At 35.9% G+C, this 16,416-nt stretch overlaps 2 protein-coding genes across 2 annotated transcripts in view; both read right to left on the bottom strand.

Moving 5' to 3' along the window:
• The window catches only part of LOC306837650 (nuclear GTPase SLIP-GC-like), a 76,448-nt gene that overhangs the window by 49,837 nt on the left and 10,195 nt on the right, over positions 1–16,416 (bottom strand). Inside the window, exons 3-4 of the mRNA XM_079365392.1 lie at positions 10,978–11,090; positions 10,744–10,773 (exon numbers count right to left, since the gene is read on the bottom strand). Of these exons, the coding sequence (XP_079221518.1) occupies positions 10,744–10,773; positions 10,978–11,090 (143 nt within the window). The remainder of the gene's footprint in view (positions 1–10,743; positions 10,774–10,977; positions 11,091–16,416) is intronic.
• LOC306837652 (nuclear GTPase SLIP-GC-like) lies at positions 2,428–10,344 on the bottom strand (the record flags this gene model as incomplete). Its single annotated transcript, XM_079365394.1, has 18 exons — positions 2,428–2,509; positions 2,631–2,692; positions 2,954–3,024; positions 3,942–4,023; positions 4,364–4,497; positions 4,588–4,696; positions 4,918–5,035; positions 5,222–5,379; positions 5,487–5,660; positions 5,901–6,022; positions 6,130–6,217; positions 6,302–6,395; positions 6,634–6,800; positions 6,956–7,162; positions 7,580–7,795; positions 7,897–8,113; positions 9,311–9,404; positions 10,248–10,344. 18 exons carry the CDS (start codon positions 10,342–10,344, stop codon positions 2,428–2,430), a joined length of 2,292 nt encoding a protein of 763 aa, XP_079221520.1.

Below are 16,416 nucleotides of genomic sequence, written 5' to 3'. Positions count from 1 at the left end.
TTCTGAGACTTCTTTAAATTGTTTGAAAAGCAGGATCATGTGTGACCTTTAAGGACATAAATGTCATATTCCTTTATTTCTCACTGCCCAAGTCAAGAATAAACGTCTGATTAACTTTGTGGATGTGAACATATTATTCACCCATATGTGAATAAATCTGTGCATCCACTTGGTCACAGCAATATCACACTGACCCTACGTTCTGTGTCAGAATTTAATGTTAATGTTTTTAGCTGACAACACTGAGCCCTCTTAAACACAAAAAAGAACATTTTTTATTTCAATTTCTAGATTATTTCTTATTGTATGTCTGGAATGAATTCTGATTTTACTTGACTTTACTGGACTCTCTCATGGTAAAGACTGTGAATAAATAAAGATGAAATATCTGGTGAATTTATTTTAGCAATACAAATGTCATTTAAGTCTAATTTGAGATTTTCTCCTCTTCACTTTAAATAAGGGTTCTGTCAATACATTTTAATACCTAATTGTATTTACATTAATTTTTGTCAAAGTTTAAACATTTAAGCTGTTTGTATTTTGGTGGATACATTATAAAGATTCTTTACTGAAACATTTCATACATCTTTATTTTTAAATTAAATCCAGAATAACCATGATGAACCTCGATCACTGCTGCTTCTCTCATTTGAAGCTGAGACTCAGATCAGAATGTTTAAAATTTAAGGATTCATATTGCAGTGTTATAGACAACAGCAGGAGACACTTAAAAACCTGGAAATCAGATCATATGGAGAGGCCACCTAATACTTAACTGAATAACTCACAGGATTTATTGGTAACTCTTTCAGTTCAAGGTTTCTGTCTTGTTTTTTTTTTTAATACGTTTGTAATTACGTTCTAGCATAATAACGAAGTACATGCTGCTGGTCTCTTTCACTTCCTTAGGTGTTAAAGACAACATCATTAAATGATGATGAATGATGAATGATCTGTTTCAGGAGCTTTGATGTGACTAATAAAATTAAATACCCCCTCCCTCCTTTTTTTCCCCCAGCTGTCATAAATGCAGCCTGTTCAAGCAAACAAATAATCTAATTAGAGAATGACCTTCCAAACTGATATGTAAAGTATCTCTCCTATTTGTACCAGGAAGAGAGATAATAAGTTGGTGAAAGTACAGGGAGGGCTTGTTCATCACATTTCTGAAGGTTGATGGCGAGAAAAGTTACACCTAACAATAGTAGTTTGTTTTCTTGGTTTGTGTCTCTTAATTTAGAATCTTCTGTATTTACAGCCGTTTGGTTTGAATGGAAATGTTTTGGACAGTTGCAGCACTTTTATACTAAATTTACAAAAGAAATAAAAATGAAACATTTACATTTTATTGAGTTTTATTGCAAGATCTGCCATAATGAATATATAATCAGTAAATAATTCCAAACAAAACAAACATTGTACAGTTCATATCAGGAAGCCAGAAAAGTTGGTCTGATAAAACTTCTACTTCAAATATGTCATTACACACTAAAACTTTATTTTGCAGAAAACTTTTTTCTTTCATCATCATCATAAAAGAAGAAGATCAAAACTCGCAATGCCTAAAATCTAAATTCTTTGATTAAAGTTCAAGATTTAATAAGACACTCTCATAACCAACAAAACTGTTTGTTTTACATGAATGTATCCTCTTTTAAATTCATGAAATAAAATCACTAACCAAAAAACACATTAAAGAATAAAAAAGACTGAATTATTAAATCAGTTGATGTCTTGCTGAAAAAGAGGTCGGTTACAGTTCTGTCTCGCCTCATGCACAGAGGTTATATTCCTCAGCAGAGGCTGTGGGGACTGAATCTGACTCAGCCCTCTGCTGCATGTCATCCTCTAACTCTCTTCCTGTTTCCCGTCTCTCTTCAGTTGTCCTTTCTAATAAAGGCAAAAAGGTCAAAAAAAAAAAAAAAATACCAACATAAAAAAAACAACATCCCCTCCTGGCAGCCCACCACCACCCATCACTATTTCTGGCCTGAGGCTCACAATTAATCAAAGTAAAACTGTCCTATCACTACTCTAAAATATCTATGTATGAAACACATCAAACAAACTCAACATGTTAACACATCACTGAAAGACAGCAGAAATAAACATCTGATGAAAAGGTTGAGACCAGATCCAGAAGCCTCGTTTTACTTCTCCATGTTCTCAGTGGGACCCTCAGTGGTTAAACAGGCCTCAGCTGTTTCTCTGCATCCAGTAAACCTGAAATGCAATCCAACTTTATTTGTTCAGCACTTTAAAACCACCACAAATGACCAAAGTGCTGTACAGTAAAATAAAATACATAACAGCTCACATGAGATTAAAAAAAAAGTTTATACAAAATAAATTAAAAGGCATAAAACCTGAGTCAAGGTACGCAGTAAAAGAAATAAAAAAATAAAATTGATGTCTTACGAAGTGTCAAAGGCCAAGGAGAAGAGAAGAGGCCTGTTTAAAGTGCTGAGGCAGATTTGGAGCCAGAACAGCAAACACATGATCCCCTCTGAAATATCAACAAGAGAGTTAAACAGAACGCTTGTGAGATTCTACTGATGACTTTCATGTTACCATTTCATTGTCTACCAGAATGTTAACTGTTAATCAGGAGTTTAACTTAAACTTACCTGTGCAGCCGACGGGCCGGGTTGATCAGCACTGGTGTGAATAGAAGCATTGTTAGCAAATGCTACAAAAATACGTTACATATTTTACAGTTTAAAATCAGATCATGATCTACTTTTAAACATGTTTTACCTTACTAGTGATGTTTCTTTATGTGGGATTTTCTTCAGGTCTTTATAGTATTTTGTCACCGTCTCAAGCTCCTCTTTGACATCTAAATAACAAAAAATTAAACTTCAACCTTGGAAAAAATGTCTTTAAACGTTGGTGTGCACTTCCTGTGTTAAAGCAACAACATTTCAGTTTGGTGCCCTTTGGCACCCACTGAAAGTCGTATGCCTTTTTTCTTCAGGTCTTCGTAGTATTTTGACACCATTTCAAAGTCCTCTCTGACGTCTAAGAAACAAAAGTTAAACTGTAAGCACTGAAAACATGTCTTTACACCTTTGAGCACTTTGGTGTGCAGCACAGCTAAGTAGACAAGTCACTTCGTGTGATAAAGCCACAATATCAAGAAATCAAATGTCTTTTTGTGTTTATTTTCTAATAAATTAAAGGATAAACTAAGGAATTAAGTTAATAATTCCTTATGTCTTCTGAAATAAAAAAAATGTTTCATGACAAGAGCACCGTATTCTGAATGCGCTCAGTGCTGAGAACTAGTAATAGTTTATCATTAATGACAGACTGAACAAAATTCTTGAAAATAAATTGGTGTAACGTTTCGCCATAACAAATGTGGGTGGATTTCACCACCACAGCAGCCCTAAATGATTTTGATCGGAGAGAAAGTGAGATAGCCATGTTATCATGACCTGAACAGCTGAGAAAGAGCAATCCATCTCTAACCGAGACAAGGGAGAGACACTGAGAGAGACAGAGACCAGTCAAGACCAAGACAAAGGCAGCGCCAGACAGAGACAAGACCAAGACCATAAACATCAATAAAAATCATAAATAAAAAATCTACATATTGTGCAGCAGGCATGTCTCTCACCGAGACTGTGACACCAGGAAGGTTAAGTGGAGGATAAATATCAAATTATGTATAAAAAGCGTCAATGTTCTTTTAGATAGGAGCATTTCCTTCTAATCACAGTGAAACTTGGAAAAATAGTCAAAGCTGAATCTTGACAGATATTGATTTAAAATCAGAATTCTTGAGACCGGCCTTGAGACCAGGAGCGATTTCCAGTCCTTCAACATTATCCCACAACTCCAAAACCATGAAAACTTATGAGCTGCCAAGTGGGAAAATCCCTTCACTGGTGTTTGTCTGAAAACAAATGTTACTTCGAAAACATTGACTTTACCTGGCACTGATTGATCATCTGTCTTCAGTGAGAGCTCGATTGACCTCAGCATCGTTTCCCTCAGTGTCTTCTGGATGTCATTCTAAATAAAATATATTTAACACCAATAAGCAACATACTTTTTTTTAGGATTTACTGGATCATACATTAATCAAAGGTTTAAATTTGTGTTTTCTGGGCTGCTCAAAAAGCAGAAAAGTAATCGATAGACAAAAAGCTTTTGTGAGTTCGCCTTTATATTTAATAGAAGTTGTTTAACTGAAGTCTCAAAGAACTTCAGAATGATGCACATTCAACTTTTATATGGAAAACCATTCAAGTGAATTACATGACTTCATTAAGAATAATGTGTGTAACAAAACACATTTTACTATCTAATACTATATTAGGTGCCTCACGATGAACTGTGAAATATGACAAACCATTAGTTTTCGCAGATTTGAAATCATCACATTTTTAGCCTCCACAAACATGACGTCCTTCTTTGCATAAACATGCTTCTCAATGATCCTCCTCGTAGCATTCAGATAGCCGTCACCTCTACATTGTTTTGCATCTACAGTGAAACAGAAAATGGTTATAAATGCACATTAATGACATTTATTTGTTTTGATTTGGTGTCAAGTTTCATATAACAACATCTTACCATCATAACACTTCTGCATGTTTTCCTCGATTGATGTCATCAGGCTGTTGTAGATTTCTTTCTTACGCTCTCGGATGGTTTTGTCGAGTTTTGCTTTTATTTTTTCTTCCTACAACAGAAGATGAAAAACAGTCAAATGTACTATATCTGAAATACTAACATGGACCTTATTGATGGTGGTCAACATGATCAATGAATATCAATGATAAAGGCTTTAACAGGGTAAAGTGTTTTGGTTGACTTGCTCACCCCGTTCTTAAGTCTCCTTTACTTTGACAAACAGCTTCAAACAAAACTATTAGATGAGACGTTACCATCACTGTCTCTTACCTCTGTCCTGAGAAATTCCAGTTGCAGCTGCACACCTTTGTACTTTTCAGCCAGAGTCTTTGTGCCGAGTGAAAAGGAACTGATGGCCCCGTTGAATGGTTCACATTTTGATTCATTTCTGAAACAAAGTAAATCTTTCATTGATCAAATATTGACAAACGTTCAAATTGAAGAATTGGATTCATGTACTTATTGTGTTAATAGATTTAAATGACTTTAAATAACCATTGCACACATCTTTATATTATAATTATATTTGCCATTTGAAGAGGTATTATCTTTTCCTCATTTAGTAACTTCTTACAGGAAGGTCTTTCTAAATTCCTCATCGATGCTCTCCATCAGCTTTGAAGCTAATTTCTCATTGAGGTTTAGTTGTTTCCCTTTTCTTGGTTTGTAGACGCCGTTGTTTCCGACAATGGACTTCAATGTCCTGTGAAAAGCACTTCCTTTTACTTTATTCTAAGAAAAAACAAACATAAACAAACGTTTCCTTTGATGATTAACTTTTAAATGTCAAGTGAAAAATCAATTGTTTGGGTAAAGGAATAACAAATGAAAACACATACGGGATACAAGAACTTCTTTAAGACGTTTTCCCATGAACTTTTGGATTCTTCAACACCCTCCTTGAGGCACGTTGTAAAAGTCCTAGAGGACTCTTCCATGGTGTTCGAGACTTTACTTACTGCCAGTTCCAAGTTATTTTCAAGGTCTCGACACATATTTTCTTTTACGCCAGCCTATAATCAAAGAGAAAAAATGTTTTTAAAAAATAAAACTATACTTTTACAGTATACAGCTATAATTTCTTCAGTATTTTATTCACATATTTCCTTTGTCTTTTAATTAATGGAACATTTGTTAGTTATAACGTTAAGTGTCAATATTTAATATAAATAGACCAAAATAAAGTGACAGTCTTATGTAGACAGCAGCCGACCGTTTTTACCACACACCTAAACTTTGTTATTTGATCTTACCGCTTCTCTGCAGCCGGCACCTTGAATGAGGGAAAGAAGCCCATATGCTCCTGACACATACTTCAGTGTCTCTGACTGAACGTCATTCAGTTCTTGGAGAAACTCCTGTAGTTTGGGGACTTCTATAAAATTAAAAGAACAGACAGCTTACATAATTATATCCAGAGAAACTCCTCACATGTAACAGAAAAATATTTTATTCACAAAGTCATCCATGGGCTCCACCTACCAGTTTCTTCTGGTCTGAGTGTTTTTTTCTTCAGAAACTCTTTGGAGCTCACCGTGAACACTTTGAAACAGTCACCACTGAACTGTGTCTGCATGAATAATGAATACATTAAGGTCAGGATTGCATTTAAAAGAGACCTTTACTTTACATTTTCTGAAATGTCACAACTCACCTGAACCCCCTGTAGTTTCCTGAACTTGTTCATCACTTGATCCTTGGCTCGCATGTTCCTCTTGAATATGGCAGCACGATCACCATCTTCTGAACTGTGTGTAGAGATCAGTATCAGGCAGTACCTCATACATTATAGAAGCCCTGAAAAGTCGATCTCCAACTTCTTTAATATGAGGTGCTTTTGTTTCCTCTCAGGATGAAAAAAGAGAAAGTATATATGAACAAAGTATAGAAATATTAATTTGATCATAAATAAATACATCACAGTAGACACTGACACACCACAGTGTCTACCTTTAAATATATTGTTTAAAAAAGAAAATCACTTACGAATTTCCAATAACATCAGACTTGGTGCAGACGAAGTGAATCCTCTGACATTGGCCACCATTTCCCATAATGCTGCTGGCACTCTGCAGTATCTCCCATGGTTCTTTCTCTGATGCTGCTCTGTTGATGTCAGCCACGATCCAAACAGTGGAACAGCTTTGAACAACCTAGACGGATAATTCAAGTTAATTGTGAACACAAGGCAATGATAATGCTGAAATGCATTTCAATGAAATCAATATAATTGTTTTGTAATAAAATAATGTTAAACTTAAGACATCATAAAGTGATGCATTTAAATTATTTATTGACAATTATTTACCTCTTTCCACATCTTATCTCTGCCCTTGTTGCGGTCCCCATTTCCAGGAAGATCAACAAGTGTGACATTCTGAAGAAGGTCATTATTTGGCACCCTGACAGTCACACACTTCACCAGAGGCCAAAACCATTTCTTTATGTCTTTTCCTGCTCCGTCCTCTGATCTGCTTCTTGTGTATTTCACAAGTCTTGCAGACAGCTCTTTAGCCTGACACAACAAAAACAAGATTACACATTTATTTAAATGCACCATAAAGAGAACAGGCTGATTTTTTACAAGCAGTTACACAAACAATCTATAAACTAATCGGCCGAGGCCAAAACTTTCCAATAAAGGAAACCAAATTACTGAATATGTCCCTGGGGATTGATTAAAGTATTTTTAATTTGATATAGAGCTGTAGATGTTAAGTATTAAGATCAATCTCTCCTAAAGTCCTTTATTGATTTACTGAGTTTAAGTCAACATTTTTGCAACTTGCCCAAAATTAAGCAAAACTTAAACAGTGAGGCAGTATGTAAATACCAGATATCACTATCGGTCTGAGATTTAAATGTTATACATTTCAAAACACAAAAGATATTGCACACAAGACTGATGCTGTAGATTTATCCTCTTTCTTACTGATTCACAGGTCAAGATTTTCTTCTTCGAAGCGATAAATGCTGGAATTTTTCTGAAATGTTTGTCGTTGATGAGATAATCCACAGAAGGGTTTTTTTCCCACTCTTCTCCATACAGCGCTGACATCATTTCATCAGCGTCATCGTAATCATCGGTACCTTTCTCTTTCTCATTCAGGATGAAGGTCAACAAGAACCACAACTCCTGCTTCAATTCCTAAAAAATAAAATGATATTCTTGTTTCATTTTTAGTTATACTGTACATGATTTATAAAGACTTTGGATTAAAGGATACGTTCATGTTCATCTTATTTTACCTCTTTTGTGATGAATTCAATCTCTGCCTCGTACTTCTGGTTCTGCTTGTTAGCCTCCACCTTAATGATGACTGTGGTACAAGCACTGACAGTATCTGAAGGTAAGAGATCCTTCTCTCCAACGATAGCATTTATTAAAGAGCTTTTTCCAGCCCCTGTTCTTCCAAAGACTCCAACCAGCTCCTTCTTTTCTGTCTTTAAGTCCCTGATCTTTTCTCTGTTGTACAAGAGTTCAAATGTGTTCATTCAAATATAAACATTAATTTAAAGGTGTCAAATGTTAAGGGATCTGCCTTCTCGCTTTCAATTATGCACCATTGGATCATGTTATTATCAGGACATGATAGAGTACCATATAAATATGAATCCTATTCACACACATCTGTTTGAGAGATGACCAACACTACCACTGAGCCACAGCTGCCACATGTGAATTCAAAGCCAGATGTTCATTATCAAAGCAAAATAATGACAAACTGTTGCACATCAATAGCACCAAATAGAGTAAAAAGGTTCGACCCGAACCATTTCCTGGGGGAGGACCCCGGCTTGTACACTCCCTGACTTCAAACCATGGACTGTAAATATTGATGGACAATGTCTGAGTGACATCATCCATCTGTTACAGCAGGGGGTTCTGGAGACTCATCTGCAGCTGCCGCCATGTTGTTAATGCTGTCTCAGGCTAACTGTCAGTTAACCTAACGGCAGGCTTAGAGCCAAAACTGAGGCGAGTTTTAAGCCTCTTTACAAAGTGTTACATCAGGCCCACCTGTCAATCGTCTCAGCTACACACCAATCTATGGATAACAAATCATTTTTAAAATTAAATCAGAGCAGTTAAATAAAAATTCACCCCCATACAGTGTGTGTAAAAACTAATCAGACCTATGTCATTTATTTGTACCAGGCTTTAAACATGTTTATTTATCCTGTAAACATTGTTTTTCTGCGAATGAACGGCAGGATTTTACACTTCCGTATTGGCTTCATTTTTCAATGACGTAGGTTGCTGCTTGATTCAAAACTATGAATATATATATGTTTTGTCTGTTGACAAGGAAAACAATTTTCTAAAACTAAGGGTTAGGGTTAGGGTTAGTCAATAGTATTTTTTTTTTGACTTGTCAGAGGCACACGAGATTAAAAAGTGCAGATATGAGAATAGTCTGCACAGGAGAGTATAAATAGTACAATAAATTATCGTGTTAAAGGATTTATTGTAGCACTAGAAGATGCAATAAATACAATGCAATACCTTTATCTGCGCTGATAAATGAGTGTGTTCTCTTTTTATGAAACTTTCTGACATGTAACGCCATAAAGTGCAAATATGAAAACCAGCTCCGAGGGCCAGTCATTATTTTTTGGTGACACATAAGCAAATATTTGATATATTTCTTTTTTTTCTTACTCTAGAAAAGCATTGAGCTTTGTTTTTTCTCCTTCGAGTATTTTGTTACGAACACGTTCCATGATGGTTCTCACTTTAGACACCTCGATTCTTTCTGTTGGGGAAATAAAAAGACAAAGAAACGTGTATTAATTAGGTGCCATGTTAAACAAAACAGGAAAAGAAAAGAGATAGCCTTTCTCTTAAATGTCAATTAAGGATAATTCAGAGAGTACCAACAAAGCAGCAAACATAAGATGGAAAAGGAAGCTAATTCAATATTGAAAAAACTACAGTAAACATGTTTACTGAATGGTACAAAACAAAATATTTGGCATCCATAGCAAAGCCCAAACACTGTGCCTGACCACACCTCATTTTAAGACTAACATGGGCCTGTTGGTCTTGTTAATCAGGTTTGTTAATGTACATTTGTTAGTCAAACAGTGTCCGTGCTGGACATGCAAATGAGAACTACACTTGGTAGAAACTAATATTAATACTTGTGCTGCCCTGTGTTTTTCATGTTTTTCAGTTCTCTTCCAAATATTAGGTTCATAAACAACTTATTAAGCTACGGTCTCGCTAGCTTGTCAAAACTGCTGATTAGATCGATGAAGCTTAACGGTTGTGACATCAAAATCAACCGACCACGGTGTAGTTTGCTTGTAGCTTTTTACTCCCTCCAACTGCATTAACGCTTTAATAAACTTCATATACATGGTGTTCATCTGTAAGGATTATCCTGCTGAAGAAAACAGCTATGCATCAGAAACGTTTGCCACAGAGCCTATTTTCTGCAGTGATCCAAAATCCAATACAAAAATCCCATAGGAGAATTCTCGTTCGAACCCATGGCGAAGCTACGTACGGGTTGGCCTACAAAAATACATCATCACTATTCCAGTCTATTGTGGTGTTCTGGTGGTTGTAATTGCTATCATTATAACATATATACCTGCACATGGACGTGTGGTGGACAGGACCACAGGACATGTGGAGTCCTGTCGTCGTGTCTTTGGTGGTGATGGACATCTCTCCACCTGAGTCTCCATCTTTCTTTTCCCTTATTTTTTTCATTGAAAAACAAAAAGAGCTTTTTACCTCTTTCAATATTAAAACATACAAATAGTAGATTTGTCACAGCAGTACATTATTGCTACAAAAGTAGATTCACCATAAATCATACATAGGAAACTTTAGACCTTACCTTTATCAGTTGTGTTACTGTTTGCCAAAACCTGAAGATGAAATATCAGACTCATTGAAACAGATATCATCCAAGCTCGAGTGTGACAAAACCTCAGGAAGTGGAGTCCATCAGTCCACTATTAATTAAGTCAAATATGATGGTGATTTTTGTCAGGACACATCAGTAATTCTATTGCACATTGTTAAATAATAGAGGTAAAAACATAACAACAGTATCCCTGGAAAATGTGTTTTATCCTTACCTGAGCAGAATCATCAGTTTCTTCATGTTCCTGTTGACAATGTTAAGAAAATCATCACTCCAAAGCAAAGTAATATTTTATCATACATTTTAAATCATTTTGGGGAACAAAAATACATTTATTACCTGATTTGTTGCATTTTTCTCTGCCTAATGTCAAAGGGAAAATATAAAAATTCATAGTAAGTGAAGATACATTTTTGAGAGAAATTATTAATACAATTTAGAGTATTACCTTCAGAGACTTGAGTCTCTTCTTGAATTTTGCCCCTGGTCCAACTTTTGTGATCAAGTTATTGATGTGATTATCCTCGAGACAGTAAAAACTTTCCTCATCAACGCCTTGATCTGTTATTAGGAAAACAATTCAGAAGACCTTAGTCAAGCAAAACCAAAACATTGTGTGAAATGCTGAAATTCTGTCCAGTGTAAGTTGCGAGTATTGCTGAGCCGTATTACAGCACATTTTTTTGTTTTATTAGCGAGGGTTGCAAATTCTAAGCATTTGACTTACTTGACCTTTGGTAAAATTAACGATCAATGTTCTTTATTAATCCCCCAGGGACATGCATTAATGGAGAGATGTAAGAGTGCGTAAGATTGTCTATTAATTGCATATGATTGAATGTTTCAGTATTGGTGGGAAATGCTGTGACCATCAAAAAGAATGGTAATACTTCACCTTGAAATTTTTCTATCCACTCGCTGAGACCCCATTCAGTTAATTTTCTTTGAACAAAATCATCCATGACAGGAAACAGCAACTGTAAAGTAATCACTGTAGAAATGAAAATGCATTTAAATTGTAGTAAAGATGTTACTTTCCAATTTAATATATGAAAGAATCGACATGAAATTGTAATAAATATAGTTTACAACATTTCACAATTCCTCTAAAATCTTTCAGCTAAATTTAAGTTTGATGAAAATTACTTATAAAGGACCTTTTTAATTTATGCATAAACTTTCTATTCGTAACTTTTTAAAACAAATGACATCTCTTTTCCTTTCTCATCTTATGTAACGCCACTTTACTTACAATTCCTTTGGAGTCTGTAGACGATCCTTAACACAAGTCCAGAAATCTCCACAGATGGCTGTATCAATACTCTCAGATGATTAAGTAAAAAAACAAAAACATCTGAAGCAGTCATTAAACCTCCATCACTTCAGTCTTGTCAAATACCACAAAAGGTTACATGACCTGACACTTAAATCACTTTCAGTATTTTCCTCTTCCTGTAAATGGAAGCGATGTTTCATTCAACTTTAAATCCACAATCTCTCTGTCTGCCCCGCCTTCTTGCCATCAGCACTTTTACTTCCACATGAACTTGTTTGTTCACAATCACACGTCACAAGTGGATTTAAAGTTTCTTTTTTTAATGAATTTGTATTTTCTTTCTTTCACAAAGAAACTTTAAATAATAATAATCACAACCTTTTTTCTTTAACCATCATGACTAGATGAGTTTACTTTTCTCCCTTGTTGTCAGACACACACAGTAAATCATATATTTCTCACTCCATTTCCACATTTCTTCTCTGGAGCCATTGCTGTTTTCTGCAGCTATCAGACAAAAGTGAAGGACAAAAGTTGGATGTTTCTATAAATGGACCCAAATTTAAACTTAACTAAAGGTCTGTATTTTAATTAATGTGTTTAATTAATTGCAAAGATAACAGGCATGTGTCAGAGTGAATCATACAGGTTGTTTTTGATACGTGAAGCTGAAACTCTGAAGAGACAACGGATCATGTTTTCTTTTGTACACAATAATAACATCTAGCAGTGAAAGGGTTAACTGGGGACAGTAGGATTCTTTGTCTGAGTTTTAAAGTTTGAACATTTTGATTCATACCTCTATAAACTTGATTAAATGGTAGATGTAGTGTTTAAAGTCCAAAGTGATTTGGGCTGGGATGTTCTTCTCATTGACTTTAATGAAACGTTTGAAAGGGTTGTGCAGTCAACAATTAACTTATATCCACCAGCTGTATGTAAATATAACTCATAAACAGGTTTTATAGGAGTGTCTTTGTTGCTGTAACGTAGATCTGTTATGATGAACCACACCTGCATTATATGTTCACAAAGCAGACCAACAGTTTCTGCCTCAGTGCAGTTCTTACTGCAAAACAGCTCTTGTATAAAACAAAAAATGCCATCACAATCTAAAACCAAGAGCAACAACCACTCTGATGTGTGTACTCAATTATTTATCTTCATGAATTAAAAAAATATAGTGCTTGACATGTGCGAGAACATTTTTTAATTTCTGGTTCAAAGTATCACTAGTATTAACTCACTAAACAACACACCCAAAAGTTAAACTCAGGATAAAAGATTGCTCCAACAAAACATTAGGCAAATACGATGAGTCACCTTCTACACAGGTTTACTGCAGTAGGTTTGTGTGTGGTTGCCTGACGTCAGGAAAGTGTAATATTACAAAGTAATAAAGAAAATGCTTCGACTTCATGAGAAGCAAACACTAAGTATGCAGAGAAGGTTATTTTTAAGAGTCTGAAATTTGCTTGTTGATTTTTGTTCAGAAACTCTATTGGAACTCCAATTTGTCAGAACAGAAACTGATGTCAGGGAAACATTAAGTTACTTTAATACAATGGACAAAAAGTGCAGTGGAAAAATACAATTTGATACTGTCTGCACAAAATGTAACCGTTTCACAGCTGCTTTATAATGAGATACAGCAGATGAGTGAACTTTGACTTGTTATGATTTGGGTTTTGTTATTGTGTGCACTTTTGTTGTTAGTTTCCCTGTTTGTCTTCTCCTCCTGTGTGCTCCCCTTCCCCTTGATTACCATTTGTTTCAGCTGCGCACCCAGGTGTCACTCATCCCACGACTCATCAACTCCTGTTCTTAAACCGGCTCTCCACATGCAGCCGGCGCCAGATTATTGTCAACCCTCCGTGGTATCATACCTCGCAATCAGGCTTCCTTGTATTTTGCTGTTCCTCGTGATTTGCTTGTACTTACCCTCTTCGTGTTCTCTCCTCGGTAGCTCCCAGTCGAGACCTACCTGCCCCCTCGTGTCCTGTCGTCTCATCGTGTTCACTTTGGATTCACCTCACGCGTGCTGGATTAGGGTTGTTGGATCGTCACCTGGATTGTTGTCTGCACTACTCACCTTGGACCTTGGACTCTTGCTCATTATTGTCACTAGTGTCACTACCCCCGTTTATAATAAATTGTTATTGTTCATCTGTTCCTTGGTCTCGCGCTTGGGTCTTATTCTGGTTTCACAACATGACTGTTCTCAACATACTTCGACTCCCTGTTTTCATCAACAACCTTGACTCCTTTTTATTCAAACAACTCCAGTTTTGATTCAGAAAACAACTCATGAAGTCATCGTTGCAGGGCAGACTAGACAGGGATGGTATCTCAGAATATAATAGAAGACCAATCACAGAGATGCAATGAAACATTTTATGCAAATGTACAACTCTAGTTTAAGACTATAAAGCTTCAGCGCAAACGGGATTGTCCGGGATTCTGCGAGGCACTCACTTGATGTGACTTTGTATGATACCCCTTTCTGCAGAAAGTTACTCTATGTAATAAAATACTCAGAGACAAAAGACTTTGCTTTCAGATCTTTATTCAAACAGAAAAATTCACGACAAATGCGCAAACACTCTGTAAAGGTCAAAACAGGCAGCAAAATCTGTAGACATGCAACTTAAAAAAAAGGTTGAAAACAAATATAATGGAGACGTGGAGCTGCAAAAGGAATGAACATGCTGCATATAATGAATACGTTAATAGTGAACATTCAGCAAATACAAATGACCAAAACTTAAACTTTACACGAGTGAAATGTTTTTTTACGAAGCACATCATGTTGAGATGGCTGATGAAAGAAACAGACCCCCAACCTCTGGGACTGATGAAAAAACGAACAAACCAAAGTTAGGAGGTACGTTCCGGTTCCCTTATAAAGCAATCTCCTCAGACCTCTGCCGAACCGGAAGTAGTTCCAGACCCGCCATGTTGAGGATCGTGAACGGAGGAGAGAGGATCGAGGAGACACGAGAGCTGACTTCACGGATTTACAGCACATTTGGTTGAATAGAAATGTTTTGGCAGCTGCAGCACTTTTATACCAAATTCACAATAAAGACAAACAGCATTTACAATTGATTGAGTTTTATTGCATGATGCACCATAATGAATTCATTATCAAGACTTTAAAACAGAACAAACATTGTACAGTACAGTTAATATCAGGAAACCAGAAAATTTTTTCTGAAAATAAAATGAACTTGAATATTTTTTATAATCACAAAGTTAAAAGTTTCTGTTGCACTAAAAAGTGTTCTGTCCTTAACTATTACTAGAAAAAAGAAAGATCATCCCTTGAAACCACTTAAATCTAAATTCTTTGATTTTGGTTGAAGATTTAATAAGAAATATAATAATCAATGAAAGGGCAGGGTTTAAATCAAATCATCCACTTCTAGATTCATAAAATAAAAACACACAAAATCATTCCCACATATTTTTAGAGTATAAAAAAGCTATTAAATAAGTTGATGTCTTGCTGAAAAAGAGGTCGGTTACAGTTCTGTCACGCCTCATGTACAGAGGTTATATTCCTCAGCAGAGGCTGTGGGGACTGAATCTGACTCGGCCCTCTGCTGCATGTCATCCTCTAACTCTCTTCCTGTTTCCCGTCTCTCTTAGCTGTCCTTTCTAATAAAGGCTAAAAGGTCAAAAAAGAAACCATTAACATGAAAAACACATAATCCCCGATCCCACCAAAACCCATCACTATTTCTGGCCTGAGGCCCACGATCAATCAAAAGGAAAACTGTCCTATCACTACTCTAGAATCTCTATGTATTTAACTCACATCAAAAAAACTCAAACACGAAAACACATCACTCAAAGACAGCAGAAATAAACATCTGATGAAAAGGTTGAGACCAGATCCAGAAGCCTCGTTTTACTTCTCCATGTTCTCAGTGGGACCCTCAGTGGTTAAACAGGCCTCAGCTGTTTCTCTTCATCGAGTAATCCTGAAATAACCACAAGAGAGTTAAACAGAACACTTGTGATATTCTACTGATGACTTTCATGTTACCATTTCATTGTCTACCAGAATTTTAACTTTTAATCATGAGTTTAACTTAAACTTACCTGTGCAGTTGACGGGCCGGGTTGATCAGCACTGGTGTGGATAGAAGCATTGTTAGCAAATGCTAAAAAAATAAGTGAAGTAATTTTTACAGTTTAAGATCAGATCATTATCTACTTTTAAACATGATTTACCTGACTGGTGATCCTTCATGTGGATTTTTCGTCAGGTCTTTTTAGTATTTTGTCCTCTTTGACGTCTAAGAAACAAAAGTTAAACTGTGAGCACTGAAAACATGTCTTTACACCTTTAAGCACTTTGGTGTGCAGCACAGCTAAGTAGACAAGTCACTTCCTGTGTTAAAGCCACAATATCAAGAAATCAAATCTCTTTTTGTGTTTATTTTCTAATAAATTAAATGATAAACTAAGGAAATAATTACCGTAAATTCCGGACTATAAGCCGCTACTTTTTTCTCACACTTCGAGCACTGCGGCTTCTACTCCGGTGCGGCTTATTTATGGATTTTTCTTGGGGGACAATGAGCTTCTGCCGCAAAAACATTT

The sequence above is a fragment of the Symphodus melops genome (assembly GCF_947650265.1).
Source record: "Symphodus melops genome assembly, chromosome: 17".
NCBI classification, from domain to species: Eukaryota; Metazoa; Chordata; class Actinopteri; order Labriformes; family Labridae; genus Symphodus; species Symphodus melops.
The sequence above is the reverse complement of the archived record's forward strand: the minus strand, read 5'-3'. Positions and strand labels throughout refer to the sequence as shown.